The 25,296-nt window shown below is 42.1% G+C and overlaps 1 protein-coding gene across 6 annotated transcripts in view; it reads left to right on the forward strand.

Moving 5' to 3' along the window:
• The window catches only part of TIGAR (TP53 induced glycolysis regulatory phosphatase), a 248,087-nt gene that overhangs the window by 72,097 nt on the left and 150,694 nt on the right, over positions 1–25,296 (forward strand). The window contains exon 3 of one of the 6 annotated variants that reach the window (XM_085652586.1): positions 16,218–16,312. The exons of 3 other annotated variants lie outside the window; for them this stretch is intronic. Coding sequence is in view for 2 of the 3 variants with exons in the window: in XM_085652582.1 (XP_085508708.1) it covers positions 2,613–2,742 (130 nt within the window). In the remaining variant the exon portion in view is untranslated. Of the gene's footprint in view, positions 1–1,942; positions 2,743–16,217; positions 16,313–25,296 lie in introns of those variants that run through there. 2 more of the 6 variants (XM_085652582.1, XM_085652584.1) reach the window with 2 other exon arrangements.

Genomic DNA, 25,296 nt, shown 5'->3' on the forward strand with positions numbered 1-25,296 from the left:
GCGGTACTCTAACCGCAGGCAAGGTTTTAAGAGCTTACAAATGTGATGCCAGATAATGAATGCTATAACCGAGCGCACAATGAGTGCAATAAAACAGTAAGGGCTAAAAGACGACTGCACTACGAAATGTCAATGCAAATTACCACATTATAAAGCACTGTTCACGTTTTGCGAGTCGCCTCTGTAATATAGCTGGTGGTACCTGGTAACATTCTGAAGTTGGCAGGTTTTCTGAATCGACAGCAAATGTATATAGTGAGTGATTCGCTTTCCTCCATGACTGAGTGTGTCGGTTACTACTTTAGGAACACAGTATAACAAACATGTAGAGCCTGCATCAGTTGGTTTCCTCGTGCAGAAAACAAGTTTGACTAACAGCACTTCTGCCACGAGAGCACTCAGTGAACCCAACTTATATGCAAATTCCTGTAGGCGTTGCATTTGTTTAAGGGGTGACCATGTGCAGCAGTGTGGCACCGCCAGGCTGCTGTGCACTGATAGACCCCCAGCTCTTCTGAACGAAACCTTTTCCTAAGTAGGGGTTCGAGAATCTTAAACTGTATGAACTGATTAGGGGCGAATATGAAATGAATATTCATCGTGACCCCTTGACACAAGAGCCTGGCAGATCCATAAATGGCAGCCGAGTAAATACCTTATGCCACTGCATCGAAAAGAATAGCATAAGAGTGACAAGTAAGTGCCTTGACGCAATGCCTAGCAATACACTGTAGAAACCAAAGTGTGTATGCCCTGGTACACCATTAGGAGTGTGCTTAAATTTACACCCACTTCACTCGCGTCTCTATTTCCTTCCCTGGATTCTCGTAGACACCTGGGGAGGGCAGTTCCAATCTTTCAAGATCTCGCCATTAATACAACTGTTTGGAAGATACACAAACTGTGGGAGGACTTGGAAAAAAATGATCTTTTTTGTCGCAGCAGTAAAGTTGTTTAAGGTAACGAATTGTGCTGATTTGAAAAGGATTCAGCGCTATATACACGAGTTATTTTAGGTCAAGTTTAACCCAAGCTATGAGGGGCTAACTGGTTGTTTATAAGGATGTGCATTCTTCATTCAACGCAGTAATGGTCCGAAATAGGGAAAAACGGAAACCTGTATAATGATGCCTGTGTACGCCATCAATGCTGCTGACACCCACGTCTACTTTCACCAGACAAGAAAATCTACGTCACAGGAGGGTGAAAGAAGAGTTTATGTAGATAACTGTGCCACAAGCCCTCAAGAAGCAGCATGGTGCCGACAGTTGATTAACCATGCCAGTGAAATACCATAGGTGCTTATTTAAAAGTGCTCAGACATTCTACATTTCACTCCGATGTCCCACCAGTCAATGCTCCAATTCAAGCTAGGCTTTACTACAGAAAAGTGCAGCTTTTGAGCCAGCAGCTAAACTGCTCACTAGCCTCAAGAAATGGAATCATACTCCCATCTTGCTGTTGGGCGAGCGCCCCGTCATGAAGAGTTATGGTAAACACCCAGGGCTTTTAGTGGGCCGGGTCTCACCGGTGCTGAGCACCGGCAGTTTTTTAAAGAGGGCCTCGAAACGAGTCTCTATCGGGCTCTGTTTTGTGCCCTGGCACAGGTGGTCGGTCCGTTTTTTAGGTCTGGCCTGGCGAAAGCAGCGCATGCGCTTCTCTAGCCAGGAGAGCACCTTTTGTTATCAATTCTGCGAAGGCTCTCATGCACTCGTCTGCAATGGACAAAGATGGCTGCTCTCGCCATTTGTCCATTGCAAACAGCATGCGCGTGTCCGTAGGGACTGTGGACAGTCCCACGCCATTTTGTTGCCATAGCAACGAAAATGCCGCTTCGCATGTGCATTTCTTTATTTATGTCGGTGCCCCCGGGGCACAAGCAGGCATCCACTTCTGTGTTTTTGTTCCGCCTGCAGTTCCCCCGGGGCACAAGCATGCATCCACTTATGTGTTTTTGGTGACTTTCGGTCGGTCGGCTCCTCTCACTTTCGGAAATAGACAGGCTGGGCTGACTGCTTCTAGTCATGTGTCTGATCTAGTTTGACCGGACTCCCATCTTCACATCTACCCTATTCATGTCGCCTGCCCGGGAGTCGGGTCTGCTCTTTGAGCCATTGGTCTCAACTGCACGGCTGACAGTAACCCGCACCTCTCTGTCCGATGTAGACGACAGACTGTCCGAGAGTCTGACGTCTAGCTTGGTCGTCCTCATCACAGCCTCAACACTTTTTCCCTCACGTGGCCTAAACGTATAATTACGCAGACGGGCTGTACCATTATCATGGCGGCGGTGGGGGGCCGGAGACTGCCTGCGTCCCACGGAGCCTTCATTGCGGTGCCAGCACCTCTGTGAGTACAGATGCGGCGCCTTTGAAGTGTCTAAGCACGGTAGATTCCCATCGCTCCGCAGGAAGTGCGCTGTGCTGCCACCATGCCGTTTTCCAGACAATCTTCATGTACGTACCTAAAACGTACTTAAAACAAAAACTGTGGAAACTTAAATGCACTATAATTAAACAAACATAGAAATAAACGTCCTTTACATTTAGTGAATAGCGGCCTGTAAGGAGAGCAGTTCACATCTGCCTGCAGACAAGAACAGCAACGAATATATGTCCTCATTAAATAGGACTGTAGGCAGATATGATCAGGGCAGCTATAGCGGCACTCCCTACGCCTCTGTGCCGGCTTGTGATCCTCGACCTCTGCCAATGAACTCATCTGTCAACCGATCTTTTAAAAGTAAGTTTGCTTTTCGTGGCCGTTGTTTGTGTCTTTCACCAGTCACTGTTATTTACCGTTTCACAACCTTCATTGTGAAGAGTGATGGAACAACAGTGCACAGTGCCAGCCAACATCTTTTATGCTGTTGTGATTGCACACTCTCTGGTCTCATTGGGTGAACTAGCACGTGCTGCCACATCTTGTGATGCCATTGAGGGTTTAAAAGGCACTGAATGATACCCTGTATGACACTGTTAATGATCAAATGGCTTGCAATGTCACTTCCTGTGATGCCTTACTGGAGATCAGATGTTTGGGATGTCATTTCCTACTATGTAATTTCCCATGAAGTCACAGAGGGGACAATTTGCATGTGACCTCGCGTTACTCCAGTGCATGGGGTTAATGGGTTCCTTTGACAATTGTACTAATTGTGAAACAGACACACTTTTTAGCAGATAATTATAAATTCTGAGGTTTATCTTGCACCAGGATCACTTCCACGCCCTTTCACTATATATGGAACCATCTCTCTGTTGATGTTTATCTGCTGAGGCTCACACGTGCTTTCACAATATTGTCCTTACATTTGCATCTGACTGCCTGCATTTCATAACAGTTTGGTATGAGTCGGCCAGATTTGCCAAAAGCATTGTGTGAGTTATGTGGGATGTTAGATTACAACCATATGTAATCATATGCAAAGTAGGTGTGCTCCGTGTGATTTCTCAAAGTGAACACACATGCACGTCTGGAAGATATACTTTACCAGTGTTCCATCGTCTTTAGGTACCTTGTTCTTTACCTTAATGTAGTAAAGGTCAGACACAGAAGAAGTTCACTTAGAGCTTTAATAGGAGCATCCACATAGAAAGGCAGCCACAGGTAAACTGAATAGAACATCCGACAGAGAATGGAATGCTCGTACACAGACCAATTAAAACAAAAAAACACAATGATAAGGGAGGAAAGAATGTTCATTTAACCAAGCGTGGTTAAATGGACATTACCACATACCTCCCGTCCTTAAAAATAAAACAAAATAAAAAGCAAGAAAAAGAATTCTTAATACATAACAAAATCATTGTACTTTGAAGGTAACTTAACACTTCTCTTAATTCTTTCAACAGATTCAGATTCAGGTACAGTATCACAAAAAATTTCCTTGTTAGAAGAATTATTAAAACAGGATTCACTTCCAAAATCGGGAATATTAGAAAAATTTTGGGGGGAAGATACAGGTAAGGAAGCACCAGCAGAAGAGCATGTTTTAGCTAATCTGGACAACCTCAACAAAGATCCATTGTCCAGTAAAGCTGACGTTTTATCAATTTTGACAATTTTCCTGACATCAGATAATTTAGAAAAGCCCTTCTGCACATGAAAAGGAAGTTTGATCTTAACACAGTCACCAATAACTAACTTGTTCTTTGAGACATTGGAATCTTGAACCATTGTTTTCAAAGACTTGGTTTCTACATTATGTTTGGCAGCATCATACATATGTTTAAGATTACAAGTATCTATTTTGGGAAATAACTATCCTGGATTAAGTTTATGTCTTAGGGACCTCCCTTTAAGCAACAAGAAAGGAGAACATTTTGTAGTGCAGTGGGGAGTGTAGTGGTACGACCACAATAAATCAGCAATATGTTGTTTAACATCAATTCTAGACTTGCGAGCTAGTTGAATTCCTTCCTCTAAAGTTCTATTAAACCTTTCCACCAAACAGTTCATATTTGGTGAATAAAGTGCTGTAGTAAGATGACAAATACTAACTTGTTTAAAAAAATCTTCCATGGCATGCGAAGTAAACAAAGAACCATTGTCAGTAACGATACTGTCAGGCAAACCTTCCTTCTTAAAGACTTCTTGCAAAAACTCAGTAAGTGAAACGGTATCAGGATGATAATCTATTTTAACTCCACCCATTTTGAAAAATAATCAATAAGAACTAAAATATAAATCTTCCTAGAATCAATACCATCATAAGGTCATAATAAATCCATGGCCAACTTAGACCAGGGTCTGTCTGTAAAGGCAGTTTGAATATGATCGACATGTTGAGTTTTCAAAATCTTGTCAGATTTAATGCACAATGGACAATTTTCAACAGATTTGACAATATCATTGTCCATATAAGGCCACCCAAAACAATTCCTGACTTTAACAGTACTAGATTGACCCAAATGACCTAAATGAGCAATAGAAATCAAATTGTTTCTGATACCAGAAGGAGGAACAAAGCAAGAACCTTTAATGATAAGATCATTTTCGAAAAACAAGTCATCTCTTACTTTCCAGAAAACTTGTAACTCCTTAGATAAATGTTTCTCTAAAGGCCAACCATCCAAAATAAAAATTTTGAGAGAAACCAAAACCTCATCTTGGGACATAGCTGTAAGCCATTCCTCTTTAGAAATAACTTCACCAACTGAGAGAATAACATCATCGATGGATGCAACAACACATTCTTCCAAAGAAGAACAATTAGGGCTTGAAATAACATCCCCTGTCAACCGAGAAAAACAATCCGCTCGGACATTTTGAGGCCCAGGAATGTGACGCACAGTGAAATTGTACTCATAAAGCTTCGATAAGATTCTAACCAGTCTAGAGGAAGCCTTGCCCATGCCATGTTTGGAAAGTAATGAAATCAAAGGTTTATGATCAGTTCTGAGATGAAAATGTTTTCCCCACAAATACATTTTAAAATGTTCAACAGACCATGAACATCCCAAAGCTTCACGCTCAATGGTGGAGTATCTTGATTCTGCGGTAGTTAAAGGTCTGGAAGCGAAAGCAATAGTACGCTCAACACCATCCTTGAGTTGACTAAACACTGCACCGAGCCCAGTAGAACTGGCATCAACAGTGATGACATTAGTTCCATCTTGTGGAAAAGCAAATAATGGTTTGGACTCAATAGCATTTTTAAGGGCATTGAAAGCAGACTCATGCATTTCCAGGCACTCAAATTTGACACCTTTTTTTAACAGTAACCTTAAAGGTAAAACAATGTCAAATCTTTTGCACAAATCTTGCATAAAACTCACACAAGCCTAAAAATAATTTGAGTTGGTCTTTACATTTGGGAACATGCATGTCACGGATAGAGTTTAATAAATCTTCTTTAGGAACAATACCAGAGCTAGATATGGTATGTCCTAAGTACTCGACTTCATTTGTAAAGAATTTACACTTATCTAAGCGTACAGTCATACCTTTATCCACCAAAATCGACAATACTCTACTTCGTAAAGAAGCATGTTGATCATTGTCTTTGGAAAAAACAAGGATGTCGTCTTGGAAAGCGACAACCCCTTCGATACTCCCAAAAAGACAGAACTTCAATTTTTGAAAGACCGAAGCTGCAGACGCCAATCCAAACGGCATTCTGACATATCTAAATGCTCCATCAGGTGTAATAAAAGTGAATATATGTTTTGACTGGGGAGATAGTGTGACTTGATGATAAGCCGATTTAAGGTCTATGGTGTAAAAGACCTTCGCACCATCCAATTTAGATAACAAATCCTGAATTCTGGGAAGAGGATGACAATCAATTAGGATTTATTAGTTAACTGACCGAAGATCTGAGCAGAGACGAAGTTCCCCATTTTTTGTTTTAACTAGAACGATGGGAGAAACCCATTCTGAGCAGTTGACAGGTTCGATAATACCTTCAGCACACATTTTTAAGCATTTGGGATAATTCAGAACGAATAGACAGAGGAACGTGTCTCAATGAATGTTTCACAGGACCAGCATTTTTTTAAAGTTGAATGTGGTGTGAAGATCCTTTAATCTGACCTAATTCTTTCCGGAAAATATTTTTATGTTTTTCAAGGATAGATTCTAGTCTGTTATCTTTCTCCAAAACACTTTGAATAAAGTCAAGATCTTCAGCAAAACACACTTGTACTTTAGAATTTGGGCGAAGAGTAATGTTAAACTTGATGTCTCCAACCTAAGACTTGTAAACCATCAACCGCTGCATATACTTTTCCTAAAATAACTATGTCTGAATTTAATCTCAGACGCAAAATAACCGCTTATGGCGATTTCTTTTCCACCAAACCCATAAACATTTAGGTCAGAAGGTTCCAAAATTTTGTTATTCCAATTCTTCTTAAAAAATAAATCAGAAATGAAAGTGTATGGCGAGCCCGAGTCAGCCATCACTTGTAAAGTTTTATCATCAATAATAATTTCACACATAGGAGGAACATAAGGTTCGCCATCAATACTTTCCAAAGAAACACCAGAAATTGTTTTGCTTCCAAATATCTCAAATCAGAAGATAAATCATTAGTAAGTTCAACAGAAACTGAATCTTGAGAATCAGTCATGCAAACATTCTTCTGCTCAGAAAAAGTAGGACAGTCTCTAATGCATAACATAACATTTTGTGTGCATTGTTCTTCATTTACATTTTCTTGGATAACGGAAATTCTTTTACCTTTGTCTAAGCATACATTGCCAAAATGACCCATTTTACCACAAGAATTACATTCTCTATTCTTTGCAGGACAAAATTTAAGTTGAGCTGAATGAGTTTTAGACCCACAACGATTACACCCCATTTTCGAAAAATAATTATTATGTGGAGTAATGGGCTTAGAAAATGTAGTTCTCGAAAAACTAGTTTTGTTACTATCTTTAACAGATAATGCTGCTACTCCATCAACAGTGGAGTCAACATTAATCGTTTTGAAAGAACGAATAGAACGTTCTACACTCTTAGCAATGTCAATAGTCTCTTGGAGAGAAGGATTGCGTTGACGAAGGAGCTGCTCTTGTATCTTTTTGTTTGAACAACGAATTATAAGCTGATCTCTGATATAGCCATCAACCTCAGCGCCAAATGCTCAGTCAGCAGCCAAAACTCTCAATGTAGAAACATAAGCATCCACAGATTCCTCAATCAATTGAGGACGAGTGTAGAAGTGAAATCTCTCTAAGACTGTGTGGCTCCTCCTTAAATCTTTTCTTTAATCTATCAAGGGCTTCAGAAAAAGTCATAATCCCCAGCTTCTACTCCGTGTGGGGGTGCTGAAGCAGGTAAATGCTCAAAAATGTCCTCCGCATCATTACCCATAAGATTAAGGAGTAAGGCTGTTTTCCTTTGTGGAGAAAATGTAGTGCCATTTGTAGCCAATAAGTAGTTGTTTAAATGACGAAGCCATTTGCCCCATTTCATGCTGGGTTTGTTGGGACCTTTAAAAAATGGTGGTGGAGGATTACCACAACTTGAAGTTGCCATGTTAAAATGATAGATTAATAAATGAGAAAAAACATAACGTGTTAAAAAAAAAAAAAAAACTGAGCAAAAATCTATGACACACTCTGAACTTCCACGAAGAATTGCTTCAGATAACAGCGTGACTCCAAGGCGAGCTGTGATTAATATCCAGGAAACACTTGCTGTAGCCAGGGAACACAGTATAAAAAAGTCAGCGTAGGCAGAATTCTCAGGAAAGATATGCCAAAATAGTGGGTTGATACGGAGTTGAATACTTGAAAAGTCATTGCTTGCAGAATACAAGGGAATCCAGATCTTCGATTCACCGTGTCTCTATTAAGTGAGCTTTCCTTTTCCTTACATAACCACTAGATGGCACTGTTGAATCGTTTCTATAAATTGAATGTTGCTTAGAAAAGCATAAACATACGAACGTAAGTATTACGAAAGACAATACTTCGTGGCTTGTAGTGGTTGCAAGGTAACACTCTCGAAGATTCAGTCTTGAGGGCAGAGGCACGAGCGTAACGGCGAAATGTCAAATTGAAAAAAAATGACAAAAGCGCAAGCGGATGCCCAGTTAGCAAATAAATGAGAAGCTTACCGCAACGCCACACAATAAAAGGGTAAGTGGCAGCATGAAAATTCATCCAGAGAAAGTGGAACAATCCGTCCGTCCTTCAATATAAGTCAATTCTTCAATGTAGACTCACCAATAATTGTTCCAGCGATGCCATCCTCGTCGCCAAAATGTAGTAAAGGTCCGACACAGAAGAAGTTCACTTAGAGCTTTAATAGGAGCATCCACATAGAAAGGCAGCCACAGGTAAACTGAATAGAACATCCCACAGAGAATGGAATGCTCGTACACAGACCAATGAAAACAAATAGACACAATGATAAGGGAGGAAAGAATGTTCATTTAACCAAGCTTGGTTAAATGGACATTACCACACTTACATGCTGTTTTCCCCTAAATGACCCTGTACCTACAAACAACCTCTTCCTTCGACTCCCATTCCTACTGAATTAAGTGTCTGTGTTTTACCTTCCCTCAGAGCTCTAACCCCTCACTTGTACATTCACGGCGATTACCACAGCAATCTATTGTCTGGTCATAAATAGGATTATGACGTCTGATGCTATCTTAAACAGATGCATAGTAAGCAGCCGTGATCCTGTCTTTATGGAAATGTTTTGTTTATTAATTGGAGCTCAAGTATAGGCTGTGCAGCAACGTTGAAATCCTTTATTAGCAACCTTGGGACAGCACAGGCAAGGAGATCGAGATACGTCCTCAGCTACACTCTAACTGAACCTTGAGTGTTCTACCCACCACATAGAGAATAAAGAATGGAGAACACTCAGTACATGAAAATCTATTGAAGAGATATCACTACACATTCTCCTTCTTTATTTAAACAAAACCCTTATCCTCTCTATATAAATAAAAAATAAAAATAATATCTGAAATTTAAAAAAAAAACACAGACTAATTATACATAAGTAATACAAACATAATCTTCGAGTTTCTTAGGTTTAGACATTTTCCTCCCAAAACTGCTTGTTTTTCCTAAGCAATTTTGGTTTGTATGAATAATGGGATTTGTATTAATGTTACTGAACTCAGGAGTATGACTAGGTTCACTGCAATTGGATAATGTTTCATGATTTGGAATAGTTAGATTGGATGTGTTATCATTGTTGATCCACCAGTACTTGTCATACTTTGAGTCAGAATTAGTAAAGTGATTTTCACTTTTGCCATCGTGTTTTTTGACAATGGCCAGTTTACTCATGTGGTAGATGGATCCATCTTCTAGTTGGACTGTGTTTCTATTAACTTTAGCAATTCTTTTTGGTTCGCTAAATCTATTTTCACCTTTCACAACCTTCCTACTGGATTTCACTCTTGCCCATTGCCCCACATGAATATTTACATCCGTACCTCCATATTTGCTATCGAAATATATTTTGTTCTTTTGTTGAGTTTTACTCATACACTCTTTAATTTCATCAATGTCCCAATCAACTTTCTCTCCTTTGTTCATCCAACCAGGATTAACCTTGGAGTGGGGAATTCTACCTCTCATAATGACAAAGGGACTATTGCCAATTGAATCATGTATAGTAAATCTATGGCTCCATAACATTTTCATAATTTCTGTATTTAAATCTTTCTTATTATTCATGGAAAGCTGTACAATACCTTTAATAATTATTCATCCTCTCTACTACAGCATTACCCCTTGGATGGTATAAGGCAGTGAACTTTTGTTCAATTCCAGCATATTCCATAAATCTTTTCATTTCTAGGGACTTAAACTGAACACCATTGTCCGTAAGCAATGATTTAGGGAAACCTTCTTTTAAAAAAAATGTTTTCAAGAAATTTGATAAGAGTTAGTGTCTATCTTTGTAACAATTTCAAGTTCAAGCCATTTCGAAAATAAATCCATCAAAACAATTATGTATCTCTGTGAACCATCATTCCATACTAAAGGTCCCATTAAATCCAGAGCTAAATCCTCCCAAGGTGAACTAGGACAAACTAAGGGACTTGATCGAGGGTTCAAAGTCTTCTGGGATTTGTCAGTTGAAACACATTCTACACAGGACCTAACAAAGCGTTAGGTTTCAATGTCAACTGTAGGCCACCTATACAAAGATTTAACCTTTCGTTTGGTACGTGCAATACCAGGATGACCTTCATGACAAAGAGCGAGAATTTTATTTCTTATAATAGATGGTGGAATTATTTTTTCTCCTTTTACTAAAAATATTCCTTCAATGCCAAGCTCATTTCTTACTTCCCAGAATGCCTTGAGTTCACCAAGGAAATCAGGTTTATTGCACCCTAACCAACCATGTTCTACATAATGTTTCACCTTTTCCAAGATAACATCATTCGCTTGTGCCTCAAACCGTTCTTTTTCTTGTAAACCTTGGGATTTCTCGTCCGTGAAAATTCCAGCAACACAAACATCATTCCAAGAACTGGAATCCATCTCAGTGAGAGGTAAAGAAAATCTACTTAGGAAATCAGCAGTAACATTCATTCTGCCAGGGACATACTGCACTTTATAAATAAAATCTTGTAATCGCATGGAAAGTCTTGCGATCCTGGATGAAGCTCTGCATAATCCTTCAGTTGTCAGTACCTTAGTTAGCGGTTTATGATCCGTTTTAATAGTAAATTCTCTTCCCCAAATAAACTTTCTGAAATGCTCCAAAGCCCATACACACGCCAAAGTTTCCCTTTCTCTGACCGAGTACTTCTCCTCCGTGGGCGATAAAGATCTAGAAGCAAAAGCTATGACATGCTCACCACCACTTTCACTGCTTTGGGAGAGAACTGCTCCTAATCCTTTGCTACTGGTATCAGTAGTTATGAAGGTTGGAGCAGAAGGGTTAAATCCTTTTAATGTGGGAGCTTTAATAATAGCGGACTTGATGTTCAAAAAGGACAACTGACATTTGTCAGACCACTCAAATTTACTCTTGTTCTTAAGTAAAGCATGCATGTCATGTGTTTTGTCTGCGAACTTTTCCACAAATTTAGAATAATACTCCGCTAGGCCTAAGAAGGAACGGAGTTCATCTTTGTTAGATGGTGGCGGAGCTTTGGATATAGCCTCAACAAGTTTGCTTTTAGGCTTAATGCCATCTCGACATATAACATGACCCAAATAGGTCACACTAGATTCAGCGAATTTGCACTTACTAATCTCACCATTTAGACCCTTATCCTCAAGCACTTGAAGGACAATCCTTAAGGTTTCATCATGGTGCTTTTTTGACTTCCCTATGATTAGTATATCATCTTGAAAGAATACTACATTTTGAATATGACCTAACAACTGTGTCATGAGTCTTTGGAATACAGCTGCCGCTGATGCCAATCCAAACGGCATTCGGCGGAATTGGAAACATCCAAAAGGGGTACAAAAAGCTGTCAAATGTTTGCAATTAGGATCTAACGTGATTTGATGGTAAGCTGATGACAAATCTAGTGTGGAAAACCATTTTGCATCCCTGGTTAGAGATAACATTTCATCTATGCGAGGTAAAGGAAACTGATCCACAATAATGTTGTTGTTCAATCCTCTTAAGTCTACACATAATCTAACCTTACCGTTGGCTCGTCTCGCGACAACCAACGGAGAAATCCATTCAGAAGATTCTATAGGTTCGATGATGAGAGCACTCAATATTATCTAATTCCTGTTTTACTTCATCTCGCACAATGAATGGGATGTTCTGTGTTTTAAGAATTTTGGAAATGGCATCCTTTTTTAGTTTTATGTAATGTGAAAAACCTTTTAACTTCCCTACTTTATTGTTAAAAACAGATGGAAACTCTTCAATTACCCATTTTTTAGTATCTTCCGAATCACAAGCCACCAAGACTTGTTCCGGTCTGTTAGGATTTAAAATTATGTCTAATTTACGTTGGTCCTTCCATCCTAAGACAGAAGGTCCGTCCTTAGCCACATATAATTTACACAGAGCAGATAATATAACTGCTACCTGCTGTGTCAGTTGACCATATCGCCCTATGAAACCCCAGTGAAATGTGCTCCTTGGGGGCCTGTAGGCTGTAAGTATCCTTTTGTTCCAAGCTGTGCAGAGCCTCTTGATGCAGGCCGAGCAAGAGTCTGATGTGGCCCACATCATGAGAGGTTAGGAGACCCACAATTTGGAGTGGATGGAAGGACGAGCACGTGCCCCAGGGTGTGCATTATTACATTTGCTGCCATTTCTGATTACATAGCGATTAACAGTGGCAATCGGTTTTGGGTGTATTACATTGATGCATCGTTAGTACACACACAAATTTATTTTTTGTCTCATTCTCCTTCATGTCCCCCTCTTTCAATCAGTCTGTTTCGTCATAACTCTCTCTCGTCCTCTCTTTCAATGGGTCTCTCTTCCCCCACTTTCCATCTAACTCCTCCCTGCGCTCTAGCTCGCCCATCGGGCCCCCGCCCACTTCTCATGTTCACTGTTCCTTCTCTCCCTTCCTCTCTCCCGCCCTCTCTTTCGATCTGTCTCTCTTCCTTCCGCTCTCTCTCCCACCTCTTTCCATCCAACTCTTCCTTGCACTCTATCTCCCCTTCAAGGCCATCCACCGTCCTGTCTCTAGCTCTCATATGCACTCTTCCTTCTCTCTCCCTCTCCTGTCTGTGCAGTGGGGTGCAGCAGCATGCACCTAATGTGAGTAACGTTTTCGGGGCTTACTTTGCTGCTCCGTGTTTATTTGCGTCTGTATAACACCATAGACTGCATGTTGATGGAGGAGTTGCTCTTATATAATTAGTGTTACAGCAAATAGCTTTGCATCAAGGAATACTTATTTTTCTTTCTTTTTTTTAGTTTAATGAGCGCGGCGCCGTCTTCACGGACAGCACGCTATGCAAAGCAATAGGTGTTGCTTTTGGTACTGTAAATAACAATGGTCATGGCATTGCCATTTACAATGCCAATAGCTCCAAAACTTGAAGTTGCGAGACCTATTGCATTGTAAATGCTTGTTTCCAGACTGCGGAGACAGCAGGCACAAGGATGTGCGCTGCTCACACTGCTCAATTCTTGTCATGCCAGGTGAGCTTTGTAGGGGGAAGGGAAATCCTTTAAAGAGAGTAATTTTCTCTCTGGATTTCCCTTCTCTTTTTGAAACTCAGGAGCAGCAACATTGTCGTGGTGTCACCAGGGCTTTAAGTGGAAGCTTTTTCAATATTGTATACAACAAGTCACATTTGCTGCATATTTGTCGTACATAACTAACAACCGTTGTCCTGACTTGTTGTAGGTATGATATTACTTGTTTGCAATGACAGAAACAGTAAAATACGAGTTGGGCGGCACGCTATGCTAAGCACAGATTTTTTGCTTCCATGGTTTAAACCACACCCCTAATGACATTAGCCACCCCCCTTTGAGAGATCCTCCAGTTTTTTCATCCCACTTAAAGCCCTGTAAACACCTCTGTGATCGTACACAGGCGCGCAACACCCATAGGACTCAAAGGGCTTCAGCCCCCCCGTTGTGTGTGGCAGCCCAGGATGAGACAGCTTCCCGGGCACACACAGCCGCACCCAAGCACTTCACAGGTCTTTAAAAGACCATTTGCGTGTTAATGAGGCCTCGCTGTTGTTTCACCCCTTCTAAGAGCCCCTGCAGCTCCACACTGCCTATTGCTTAAAGATTCAGCCCCCCCCCCGAAATTTTTTCTTCGCCCCCCCCCCCCCCGAAATTTGGCTCTAGTTGCGCCTCTGATCGTAGATCTGGCATTATGCCCAATTCACTTTTCCAGGTTTGCCAAATTTAGTTGATCCACTGCCCCAAGTTACCTTAGAGCAAGCCATTTGGCGCATCATCAAGCACTGTCAGGAAATGAATGTGTCCTTGTGTAACGTAACTGGTGCTCATGTAGAGCACTCCTATACCTTCGGCTCGAGTTTGCGGTAAAAAAAAACCCAAAAAGCGGCTAAAGCTTTCTCAGCATGGCGATCAGGCTTAGGAACTGTATTTTTTTTTTCTCCAATTTTATATAGCGCAAACTCGACCTGACGGTATTAAAGTGCATTACGCGAGCACTAGTTATGTTACACAAGGTGACACATTCATTTTTTGGTAGGCACAGGGAGATTACGTGATTTGCCCAGACTCGCAGGAAGCTGAGCAAACGCCGAGGCTCAAACCTGGCTCCCCAGCTCCAAAGTTGGCAGCTCTGGCCGTACTCCCGCAACTTCTCTCTGATCTCATCATGTTAAAAAATGCAGACAGTTCCCGTTAGCACATTTCACTTGCAACAAAATACAACACCCCTTCAGCCACACCCATGACACAGGATCACACTTAACAAAGACTCGGTACCGGAGAGCAGCGCTTACCGGACTGTAGACAATCTGAGGGAGGTGGCCGACCCCGAGCCATACTCCGCTACAGAAGAGACGCCTAATCCGCGAGCACCCCCCTGCTCTGTGGGAACGTGCCATAACACTGGACAGGTCTGGGGGAAAGAAGGACTCATGCCTGGGCATAGCCAAGAGTGTAGCAGGGCAAAGGGCCAATAGAACAAGCATTGGCATAGCCAATAGGTCTCGCCTTTGGGACCTTATAGGTGTTTAGCCATGCAACAGTTGCATAACTAAATACTTATAAGGTCGCAAAAGCGAGACCTATTGGCTATGCAAAGCGGCCGCGAAAGTAATCGTGGTAAAGCGTGGTGCGCGCGCGCCTTCGCACATGCACTGTAGCTCTAGGCTGGCCTGGTAGCACTTTTTGGAGCTCTCTCAATAAGTCCCGCCAGACCAGCGCATGCGCTGGGTCAGGCGAGACCTAAAAATGGGGGAGGAACAAACGATAAATGTCGCTGGTTCGAGAGTGTGTGAAAGCAGAGTTAAGAAGGAGGTGTATTTCAGGCAATATACGAGAAGCAACAGTAGAAACAAAACAAGCAGACGGTAGTGCTTGTTAAAAAGAACGTATGCAGAAGCAAGTAAAAGCTGGCGGACCCCATATTGAAAGTGAAAGCGTGGCGCCTTGTTTACATACATAACTTGACCCAGGAAAAAAATAAGAAGTTCTCCGAGGAATACTTACACACTTCACAGCGTAGGGAGATAGTACTCAGCCAGTGCTCCTTAGCCGGAATGCGGAAATAGAAAGGAGGGAAAAGAGGAACAATTGCCCAGTAGGAAGCGAGAATTTTCAAAGGACAGTGACACTGACAAATAAAAAGTAAGGGCAACAAGTGGATGGAATTCAACTCCACAAACCCTCACAATAGGTCGCTAAGCAACAGCGCAAGCACTGTTTGCTTGACCTAAAAACTGGCCTGGGAGATATGGTCATGGATGGAATGACAGTGTATGCCACTGGAGGGAAGCTGTTGGTGATTCTAGCTGCTTCTCGCTGCCTGTGACCGGACTATCATCGGGCAGTAATAGCAAATCGTGCATCACTTGGGCATATATGGGCCATAGTATCCTGGCTGCAACTACCCTGCTGGGTCCTTTGTGGACCGTGCATCCTAATATAGACTGGAAATGGAACAAGGTACAAATGCTCAGTGATGCGTCTCAGTAAGAAATTGAATCTGGTTCGTCTCCTACATGATCACCTGTGTCAAATGATAAAGAACGTAACAAGAAGTCGTCAGCCAGTGAATCTTTTTAAGCTTTGTTTAAATCATTTTTTTGAAGGCATTTTTTTAAATCCTTTTTTTTTTTTTTTTTTAAAGGTCGGGTTACTTTTTTAAGCTGGAATGATTAAAAAAGAGAAGTCCTGGTATAGACCCGTCTCATCGCCTAGGAATCAGTGAGTGAAATTGATCAGGTATATAGTGCACTTTGTGATCAAAGCTACCTCGCTTAGTAAATAAAGCTAGGTGGGTGCCAATCTGTTTGCTTATTCTAATAGTGTACTGTATTTTGGAAGATACATTTTCTATGATACAACTTGTTTGTACATATTTGCAGAGTAAAAGCAAATGATAACGGAGTTCACTGTGCATCATTGCACTTAAAACATGCACACACAGCTGCACTCGAAAAAGGAGAGTTTTAAGAGATCTCAAGAGTAATGGGATTAAAATATCACTGTATAATTTGCAAAAAAAGTGTAATAAAAGTGTTGATATAGATGCATATATCAACAAAAATAAACTATTGTTCTTATAAGTAGAATCACTCGTCCCGAACGCCACATCTACATCAATACACAAGTATGCAGTCAGACAGGCCCTGTAACCTAAGCCCGGGATTACTGGTTGATGGATCACAGGCAGCTGCGGCTCCTTCCTGATATCAGAGGAGCATCGCTTCACTGCGAGCCAGCAAAAAGAAAATGATGATCAAAATTTTATTATCATTTTATTTTACTGACTGAGCTGATACCAGTCTAGGACGGGGTGGGGCTGGGCCATGGCAGGGAGGAGTGGTGGTCACTGTACGTACGCATGTCTGTTTGGCCGGGTGTCTTAGGATGGCCAAACTGACATGCACAGTTAGGTTTCTCCAACCCAGCTGTATTCCACAACTGGGTGGAGAAACAGCACAGGCTCCTTGTTCCTGAGCGAACATCAGACCAGGCCACTCAGGCCAAACCTGGCATTTCTCTCATGCTTGTAGAGCCTGAGAGCAGCGTCTGGATTGGGTAGGGGAGTCTGGGAGTCTGTTCTGTGTGCTGCCTGACAGAGGAGCACCAAGGCAGCACGCAGAGTCAGGCAAGTCCTTTTTTATGTAATGCTTATTATCTCCCCCCCCCCCCACATTATATGGCAGAAGCTGCCACTGGTCACAGGTGGGAGGGTGTATACCTGGCAGGCAAACACGCCTGCAGGCAGCTCTTGAAGAATCTTACAGAAAGGCACAGCAACAAACCAATGATTACTCCCAATAAAACACACATGTCCTGAGGGGGTACCTGGGCTTTGGAAAACACCATAAAGTTAGGAACAGATAGCCAATCAGGACCTAGCACACAAAGCGATCAGGCTCTCCCCATGCCAGACATCTGGACACATTCACCACTAGCCACACTGTGTCCACACAACGTCGATACCCACCTGTAGTAACCATTGACCATTAATTTATGACTCTAGGACAGCAACCACCATTTCTCACCGTATATGGTTCGCCAGATATGCTTATGGCTCATGTAACATAGTATATAAGACCAATGCAAACCCAATGTAAATTGAGACAGTTCCCAGACCTCGTGCTTGTAACTTTCTCCCAGGCCAAATTGGTTAATTAAACAACTCTTGTCTTCAGTGTTTTTAAGGGATTCAAACCAGTGCAACAAAATCATAGCTGTGAAAAGAGCCTCTGAAAACCTGTCTTTTGAAAAGATGTTAAATGCGAGAAATTGGAAAAGGCAGTGAGGTAGGAAAGTAATCAGTAAGGGGTGTTATCCCATGCAGTCATCATGGTTTATTTCAGAATGCCAAGGAATCCATCATAATTCCTGGAACTGATTGTCTGCCCTTGAGCTCGTCACTGCCTTTTGAGTATTCGAGCTCTGGAGGCGGAGGTACTTTTAGAGGGTGAGCGGTGCTCTGTGCTGGAGAGTGCCATTGATTTCCCCATATGCCAAGCACCACAGATGCTTCAGCAACACCCTCTGATGTACTGGGGTGTCTTTGGCTCACCCTCAGGCTTTATAAAGGGACCAGCCAGGCCACTTGTACCCTGGAGATGCTGCACTTTCCCAACTAGGTTTCGGTTGGATCAGTATGGTGGGCTGCTGAGGTTTGTGCCACCATTGGACCTGCAGGCTTCCAGTCACCATGCACCTTATCTAGTGAACTCTTCCCTAGTGAATGCTAGCCAGCTTTATGTAACTTACCAACCACCATGTCCTGCAAGACAAGCATGCACAGATGACTTGTTTGTTGTGCTGATGCTCTGCTACACGGGATTCACTGAATTGGAGGGGGAGGTGGATGCTGTGGGGCTCACATGACACCGGGCTCTGAATTAATATTAAGAATGAAAGGGGGAACCCAGCAATGTCTGCAGTGATTGAGTCTGCGTGATGCACTGGTGGTCGTCCGCATCGGCCGCTATGTAGCACCTGTCCCTGTAGTTAAAAAGAAATAAAAAAAGAAAGATGGACTCCTACACCTCCACTTCCACGGAAAACTGTCATGTAAAAAGGCACAAGCCATCTCTCACAATGTCTGACACTCTGAACAGAAAATTGCCAATGTGTGTGTTGATTCAAAATGTGACCAGAACTTTAATTAAACTAATACCGGACGGGAGCTGACCCATTGGCCACACTATTCACGCTCTGGTTGAACCAGAACGTGAAAGAGGAAGGAGCGCCCCATGTTGAATTGAGGGACAGTCAATCAAAACTAACCAGAGTTAGCGTACTCATTGTTAAAAATATTCTAAAGAGAATTCTTTGAGGCTGACAGAATGCCCCCCGAAGATGAAGCCCTGAAAATGTTACTCAGGAGATCTGCAGCAATGGACTGCCACTGTCAAAAGGCTTCGCAATAAATATGCTTCTGCAAAAGTCATATATGTATGTACAATATATTCCTGCTCTTTAGTCAATAGTGAAAAAAATATTTTCTGCCCATATTTCCGCCTCTAGAAATGGCATTTAAGATTGATATGGGACCTGCTTATAAATCGTGATCAATTGCAAAGACTGAGATAACGTTGTCCCCATTTTCAATTTGCATTTATTTCTCATTGTTTGCAATAAGTCGCCACTAGTTGACTGCAGCCGGATAGGAATATTCTTCAAAGGGTTGTCTTACATAACAGCTTCCAAAATGTGTATAATGCAGAAAGGTGACATTTAGTTTCAACAGACAAAGGCTGTCCAATTCTTTCGCTCTTTTATGACAAATCAGCATTGGAATTAGATATCAGATGGGGGATAAATGAAAGATAGATGTAATCTATTCTTTTTAATATCGAGCCAAAGATGCTTATACAGCGTCTCCACCCAGGAGAATTAGCCTTCTCCACTTGTGTGCAGAGCATGGATGATCATCACTGGTTCTTCAACTACTAAAAGACTGACACAATATGTGTTAATTTTCAGAAAGTACCTCCACAACATCCCTTCAACGGTTTGCAACCGCTGTCCCATAATCAGTAGCTATGTTATTGAAGTAATCTCTTGTGGGCCAGCTCGTTAGGGCATTTTCGAAAACATAGATGCCACCAGACCATTCCTCTTCTCAAAAAATGGTCAAGACTCTGGGCATCTCATAATCACTCCTCTGTAGATTTTACCAGATTAAATAAGAGTGACAACCTAATCTTCTGTTTCCTCACTGTGTTTAAACACATGCTCTACACAATACAGCCACCCATTTCGTAATGACTGGCCATCAGTCACGAAAGAAATAACATTTGAAGTCCGATCTTAACATGGACTTTGAACTGGAGATGTAATCTAGTTCTCTGGGCTTTGATTAATTCATGAAACATTTAAAAAGTGTTTCTGTCTGCCCAATCTAAGTAAGATTCAACTACATTTTATGAGATCTTTGATCAGCCAAAACGCATTCTCCCCACTTCAACTACTGGCTTGGCAGAAAAGAGCATTTTAATATGTATCTGACACACTATCATGAGTTTCGCTTTAAATTCATATCTGGTGCATGGATTACTTTCACGGAATGGCACCATTTGTTTACCAATTGAGTTTCAAGCACCATAGTCCACTGCAATTTCCGCTGCTGCAGACATTCCCCAGTATCAAACGAATTTCTTGCTCATTTCCCTAAATACACAACATTTTTAATAGTATGCAAGTTAAGTACATACATTTCAAAGTTCATTAGAGTTCCGCTCCCCAACAATCAATTGGTACACCTTGCACTTTGTTCTTTTTATTATATTAAGGTTAGTGAACAACAGTAGCCATAATCTCAGTAGTGGTGAAGTTGGAACCTATTGCTACGAGGATCAAAGGACATCAAAATAGCTGGTTGACATGGGACATTCCCTTAGTGTGGATAAACTCCTTGACCATCTAACCTGCCAGAAGAGACTTTTCCCATTTCTTTGATTTAGTTAAGTGCAGTTTTGTTCGTCATTAGCTTTCAAAAGAACTTTTTTTCTAAATTTCAGGTGGTTCTTGTTGAGGCTAAGACACGAAGGCAATGAATGGCAAACTTTGTTGAAAATAGCTAGATGGCGTACCCTGTTCATCTTTCTGCCTGTTAGGTTAGGCCAAGCCAACCAGAGGGCTGAAAACATAACATAACTGGTGAGTGTGTGGTTTAGAATTTGTGGTCAATGAACAAGGTAAGGGTCCTAAAATGATCTTTGAAGAAACAGTAAGCTAATAAAGAATTTGTGTTTGAGTTTTTCAGGATATTTGCAGGCTCCTGAATCTAAGGAAGCAATGACATTCAGAAAAGCTGGTACTTAGACAAAAGGATATTCACCGTCCTGTAATCATCAAGAACTCCCATAGTGGTTCTGACACAGGTGGATTCCTTGTAACTGTTTATGGTTGAAGCAATAGGATGATAATGCCTTGGATATCTTAGGCCTTAAGGTAATTATAGTGACCAGTTACACTGTTTAATTCATGTCAACTTTTATAGGTGTAGAACACTCTGTGTCACCAGGAAATTCGCCCCTTAGATATCTTCTGACACCAAGCATCATTATATTGTTTTGATCATAGTTTATCGTGAGCATCTACATCCCCATTGCCTATGACTCACTACAGTCAGGACACAAAGCTAATAGCTGCCCAACTGATTTACATCCAAATTTAGTATGAACTGGGTATCATCGGTATACATTTAAAATGAAAACCGTAGGTCTATATTAGATGCTGTATAGGTCTGACATGGATATGAAATATGCTAGGCGATACACTGGCGACGGACAGCACAAGAAAACTGAAGAAGATTAGCAGTGTAAAGTGGCTTGCAAACCCACTGTACAGGCATGTTGAAAAATTATCTGAACCCGTTCAGAACTATGAACATAAAATAGAACATTTATGAAACATGAGTCTTAAAAGAATCATGGCGCAAATGCCACTGCCATTTATGATCATGTACAGGATATTCAAAAACTAGTGAGAAACAGTTTTGTTTCCTGATGCCTGTCCAGATAGGTGTTGTCCTTTAAATATTTCAGAACAATTTCAGCAATTTCTTCCTACAACACTGCATTGCCGACTTGTTCCTTCATTCTGTTCGGGATGACTCTGATGAACACTTTCCCGGGTGTTGATAGAAGAGCTATCCCTCTGTAGTTTGCACAGTTACTCAGGTCACCTTTCTTGGGGATCTTGAGCGGATAGCCCTCTTTCCAGGCCGATGGCACCTTTTACTCTTCCCAGATCCTTCCAAGAAAGCGGCAGAGCATATCTACTGATGTTTCAATGTCTGCTGTCAGTGCCTCTGCAGGAATGTTATCAAGTCCTGCTGCCTTCCCATTTCTCATATGTTTGATGTTTTGCTGTATTTCTTCCTTAGTTGGTCTCCTGCAGTTGATTGGCAAGTCCTTGTCAGCTGGCTGTCTATCTGATGGAGACTGCAGCATGAGCTGGTCCAGCAGTTCTGCAAAGTGCTCCATCCATCTTTGTTGTTGGCATTCATTACCCATGATTGTCTTCTCAGCTTTGTGTTTAACATGTCTCTCTGGCTTTCTGTATCTACAAGATAACAACAAAACTTTCTGGCAGAGTTCTTTCAAGTTTCCATAGCTTGCTGCTTCCTGGGCTTCTGTGACATGACCATCAGTGAATATTCGCTTGTCTGCTCTTAAGCTTCTCTTTGTTTTCTTGTTGATTTTAGTGTATTTGCCTTGAGCTTTTGCTTTTTCTGCTCTTGTTCGGCTGGTGGTAACTGCAACTTTCTTTTCCTTTCTTGCTTGGATTTTGCATAGAGTATCAGTGGAGATCCATTCTTTACACTGTTGTTTCTTGGGATATAGTACATCATGGCAGGTTGAAGTCACTGTTTCTTTGATCTTTTTCCACTGGCTTTCTACTGAGTCTGTCATCCTCTAGTTTATGCAGGACTTGAAACTTGTTTCTGAGGGTGAATGAGTATTCACTCCGTTTCTGTGCATCTTTGAGGGAGGTGATGTTATATCGCTGGAGTTGGTTTGTCTGTGCCATCTATGCTTTCTTCAGTTTTAGCTTTAGCCAGGCCATGACAAGTTGGTCTGACATCACGTGAGCTCATCACGCCCACATACTACAGGGACCTCCAGAACTTCTTGAAAATGCAGACATTGTCAATCTGATTATCTGTTGAATAGTCTGGTGACACCCACGTTGTCTTGTTTAGTCTTTCGTGTGGGATTACAGTACCGCATATCACCAGATTGTTAAAGTCACTGAGATCTTCGAGCCTTTCATCAATCTCGTTCATGTCGCCAATGCCAAGGTTGCCTATGACTTCATTGTACTCATAGTTATTGCTTCCAATCTTGACATTGAGCTCCCCTATCACCATGGTGATGTTTCACTCAAGGAATTTCTCCAGGATGGACTAGAGTCTGTTGTAAAACTGTTCTTTTTTTTTTTTGTCTTCTTTGCTGCCATTTGTAGGTGCAAGCACTGAATAACATTCATATTGATTCTCTTTTTCTTTGTACCGGACGTATTTGTGATGATTCTGGGACCGTTAGCTTTTCTGTCCGGAATGTGTCCACCCTGTCTCGCTGATGCCAAGCAGGGCAAAGTTGTATTTGTTCTTTTCCTTTGCCACTTGGGCTGTGTTGCCTGCCCCATACATGGTGGTCATGTTCCATGTCCCAATAGTGATCTTGGCCAAAAGTAGGTGGATCAGCTTTGTGTCTTCCAGGCATCTCTGATTTCACTGCGGTACAAAAGGGGTTGGTGATGGACGGAGCATCAGAACCAATCAAACACTCACACCCAGTCAACAGATCTGGGTTTGATCCATCACCGTTCTTTAGCCCACTCTGCCACCCCAGTTCAGACATTGCCATATGCAAATCAGTCTGACCCTGTGCCTCATGGGAACAGTCCAGTCCGAACTGCCAAGCCATGCCTTCCCTGGACCGGAAATAAGCTTCCTAGGACCGGTTTCTGTCATTTCAGCCGTCTTCAGCCAGGCTTGCTTGAATCCAGTGGCAAAGTGAGCAAGGGACTCACGTCTGAGCTTACCCTGCCAACTTATGGCGAACAAAGCGGTACAAAAGGGGGTGGTGATGGACGGAGCATCAGAACCAATCAAACACTCACACCCAGTCAACAGATCTGGGTTTGATCCATCACCGTTCTTTAGCCCACTCTGCCACCCCAGTTCAGACATGGCCATATGCAAATCCGTCTGACCCTGTGCCTCATGGTCATGATTTCACCACAATGTGTTATAGCTCTCCGTGAAGGAGATTTCTCTCTCCCCAAGGTTGGAATGTCTTTTGGTTGACGTTTCTGTAGCTAGGATTTTTCTTACATGATGGGGTAGCCAGCCCCATGCATATCCCTCCTTCTTTCGCAGCTGGGCTTTAGACCGGCCAAGTCAATTCTCACTTATGAGACCAGCAAGCTGTCTTCCGCAAAGACCGTTCCTGCACAGACCAGATTGCAACACTTCATCATTGAACAGTTGATAGACCCCCCCTCCCCCCCGCCATGTCAACTTCATCGACTATGAGAAGGCATTCGACAGTGTAGACAGAGAGATTCTTTGGAAACTCCTCTGTCAATATGGGGTGCCAAATAAGAATCGTCAGGAACTTCTAAGAGGGAATGACCTGCAAGATAGTTCATAGCAGACAACTCACGGAAGCCTTCGAAGTGAGGACCAGAGTCTTCCAGGGTTTTTGTGCTCTTGCCTTCTCTTCCTTCTGGCCATAGAATGGATCATGAAGAGATCTACAGCAAGGAGAAGAAACTGGATCCACTGGACACCTTGGATGCAGCCGACAACCTGGTCTTTGTAGATGACTTGGCCCTATTTTCCCATACCCATCTGCAGATGGAAGAAAAAAAAGCGACAAAGTGGCAGCCACATCAGCACAACATGGCCTCAGCATCCACAGGGAAAACAAAATCGTGAAGACTAGCACAGCCAGCATAACTGCAGTCCCTCTTATTGGAGATGAAATGGAAGAGGTTGACACTTTCCCCTACCTGGGGTAGTGTCCTAGACAAGCAGAGTGGCACAGACGCTGATGTCCAGGCAGAAATCAACAAAGCAAGGGTTGCTTTCATTCAGCTAAAGAACATCTAGCATTCAAGGGCCTAACGCTGCAAACCAAGATCAGGAATTTTAACACCAATGTAAAATCAGTCCTTCTGTTTGGAGCAGATCCTTAGAGGACAACAGTAACCATCACCAACAAAGTCCAGACCTTCATTAACTCCTGTCCGAGGAAAATCTTTCATATCCGCTGGCCAAACCGCATCAGCAACAACCACCTATGGCAGCATGCTTTCCTACTTCATGCTCATGAAGACGCCGGGGCTGATTAGGTCTCACCCTCCGCATCCTCACAAACACCACCAGGCAAGCCTTCACGTGGAACCTTTCAGGAAAAAGAGGAAGGCCAATAAACAACTGGTGTCGAGTCCTCGAGACAGATTGTAAGGAGATGGGTTACACCTGGAGTCAGATTGATAGAAAAGTGTGGAAAGTCCAGGTTGGTGTCCTATACCCCAGAAGGGGTAGTAGGCATAAGTAAGTAAATACCGCAGTTCCACACATCCGGAAGCAATGTCCTGAGGATTTGCTGGTTCTTTGAAAGTCAAGAGTGGTTTTTACATTAGTGAAGTTGATGCATGAATTTAAAGCTTCAGAAACCAAAACTGATAAAAGATGAAGATTAAGAATGGGTAGAAAA

Source organism: Triturus cristatus, chromosome 4_1 (assembly GCF_964204655.1).
Source record: "Triturus cristatus chromosome 4_1, aTriCri1.1, whole genome shotgun sequence".
In the NCBI taxonomy this organism is placed as follows: domain Eukaryota; kingdom Metazoa; phylum Chordata; class Amphibia; order Caudata; family Salamandridae; genus Triturus; species Triturus cristatus.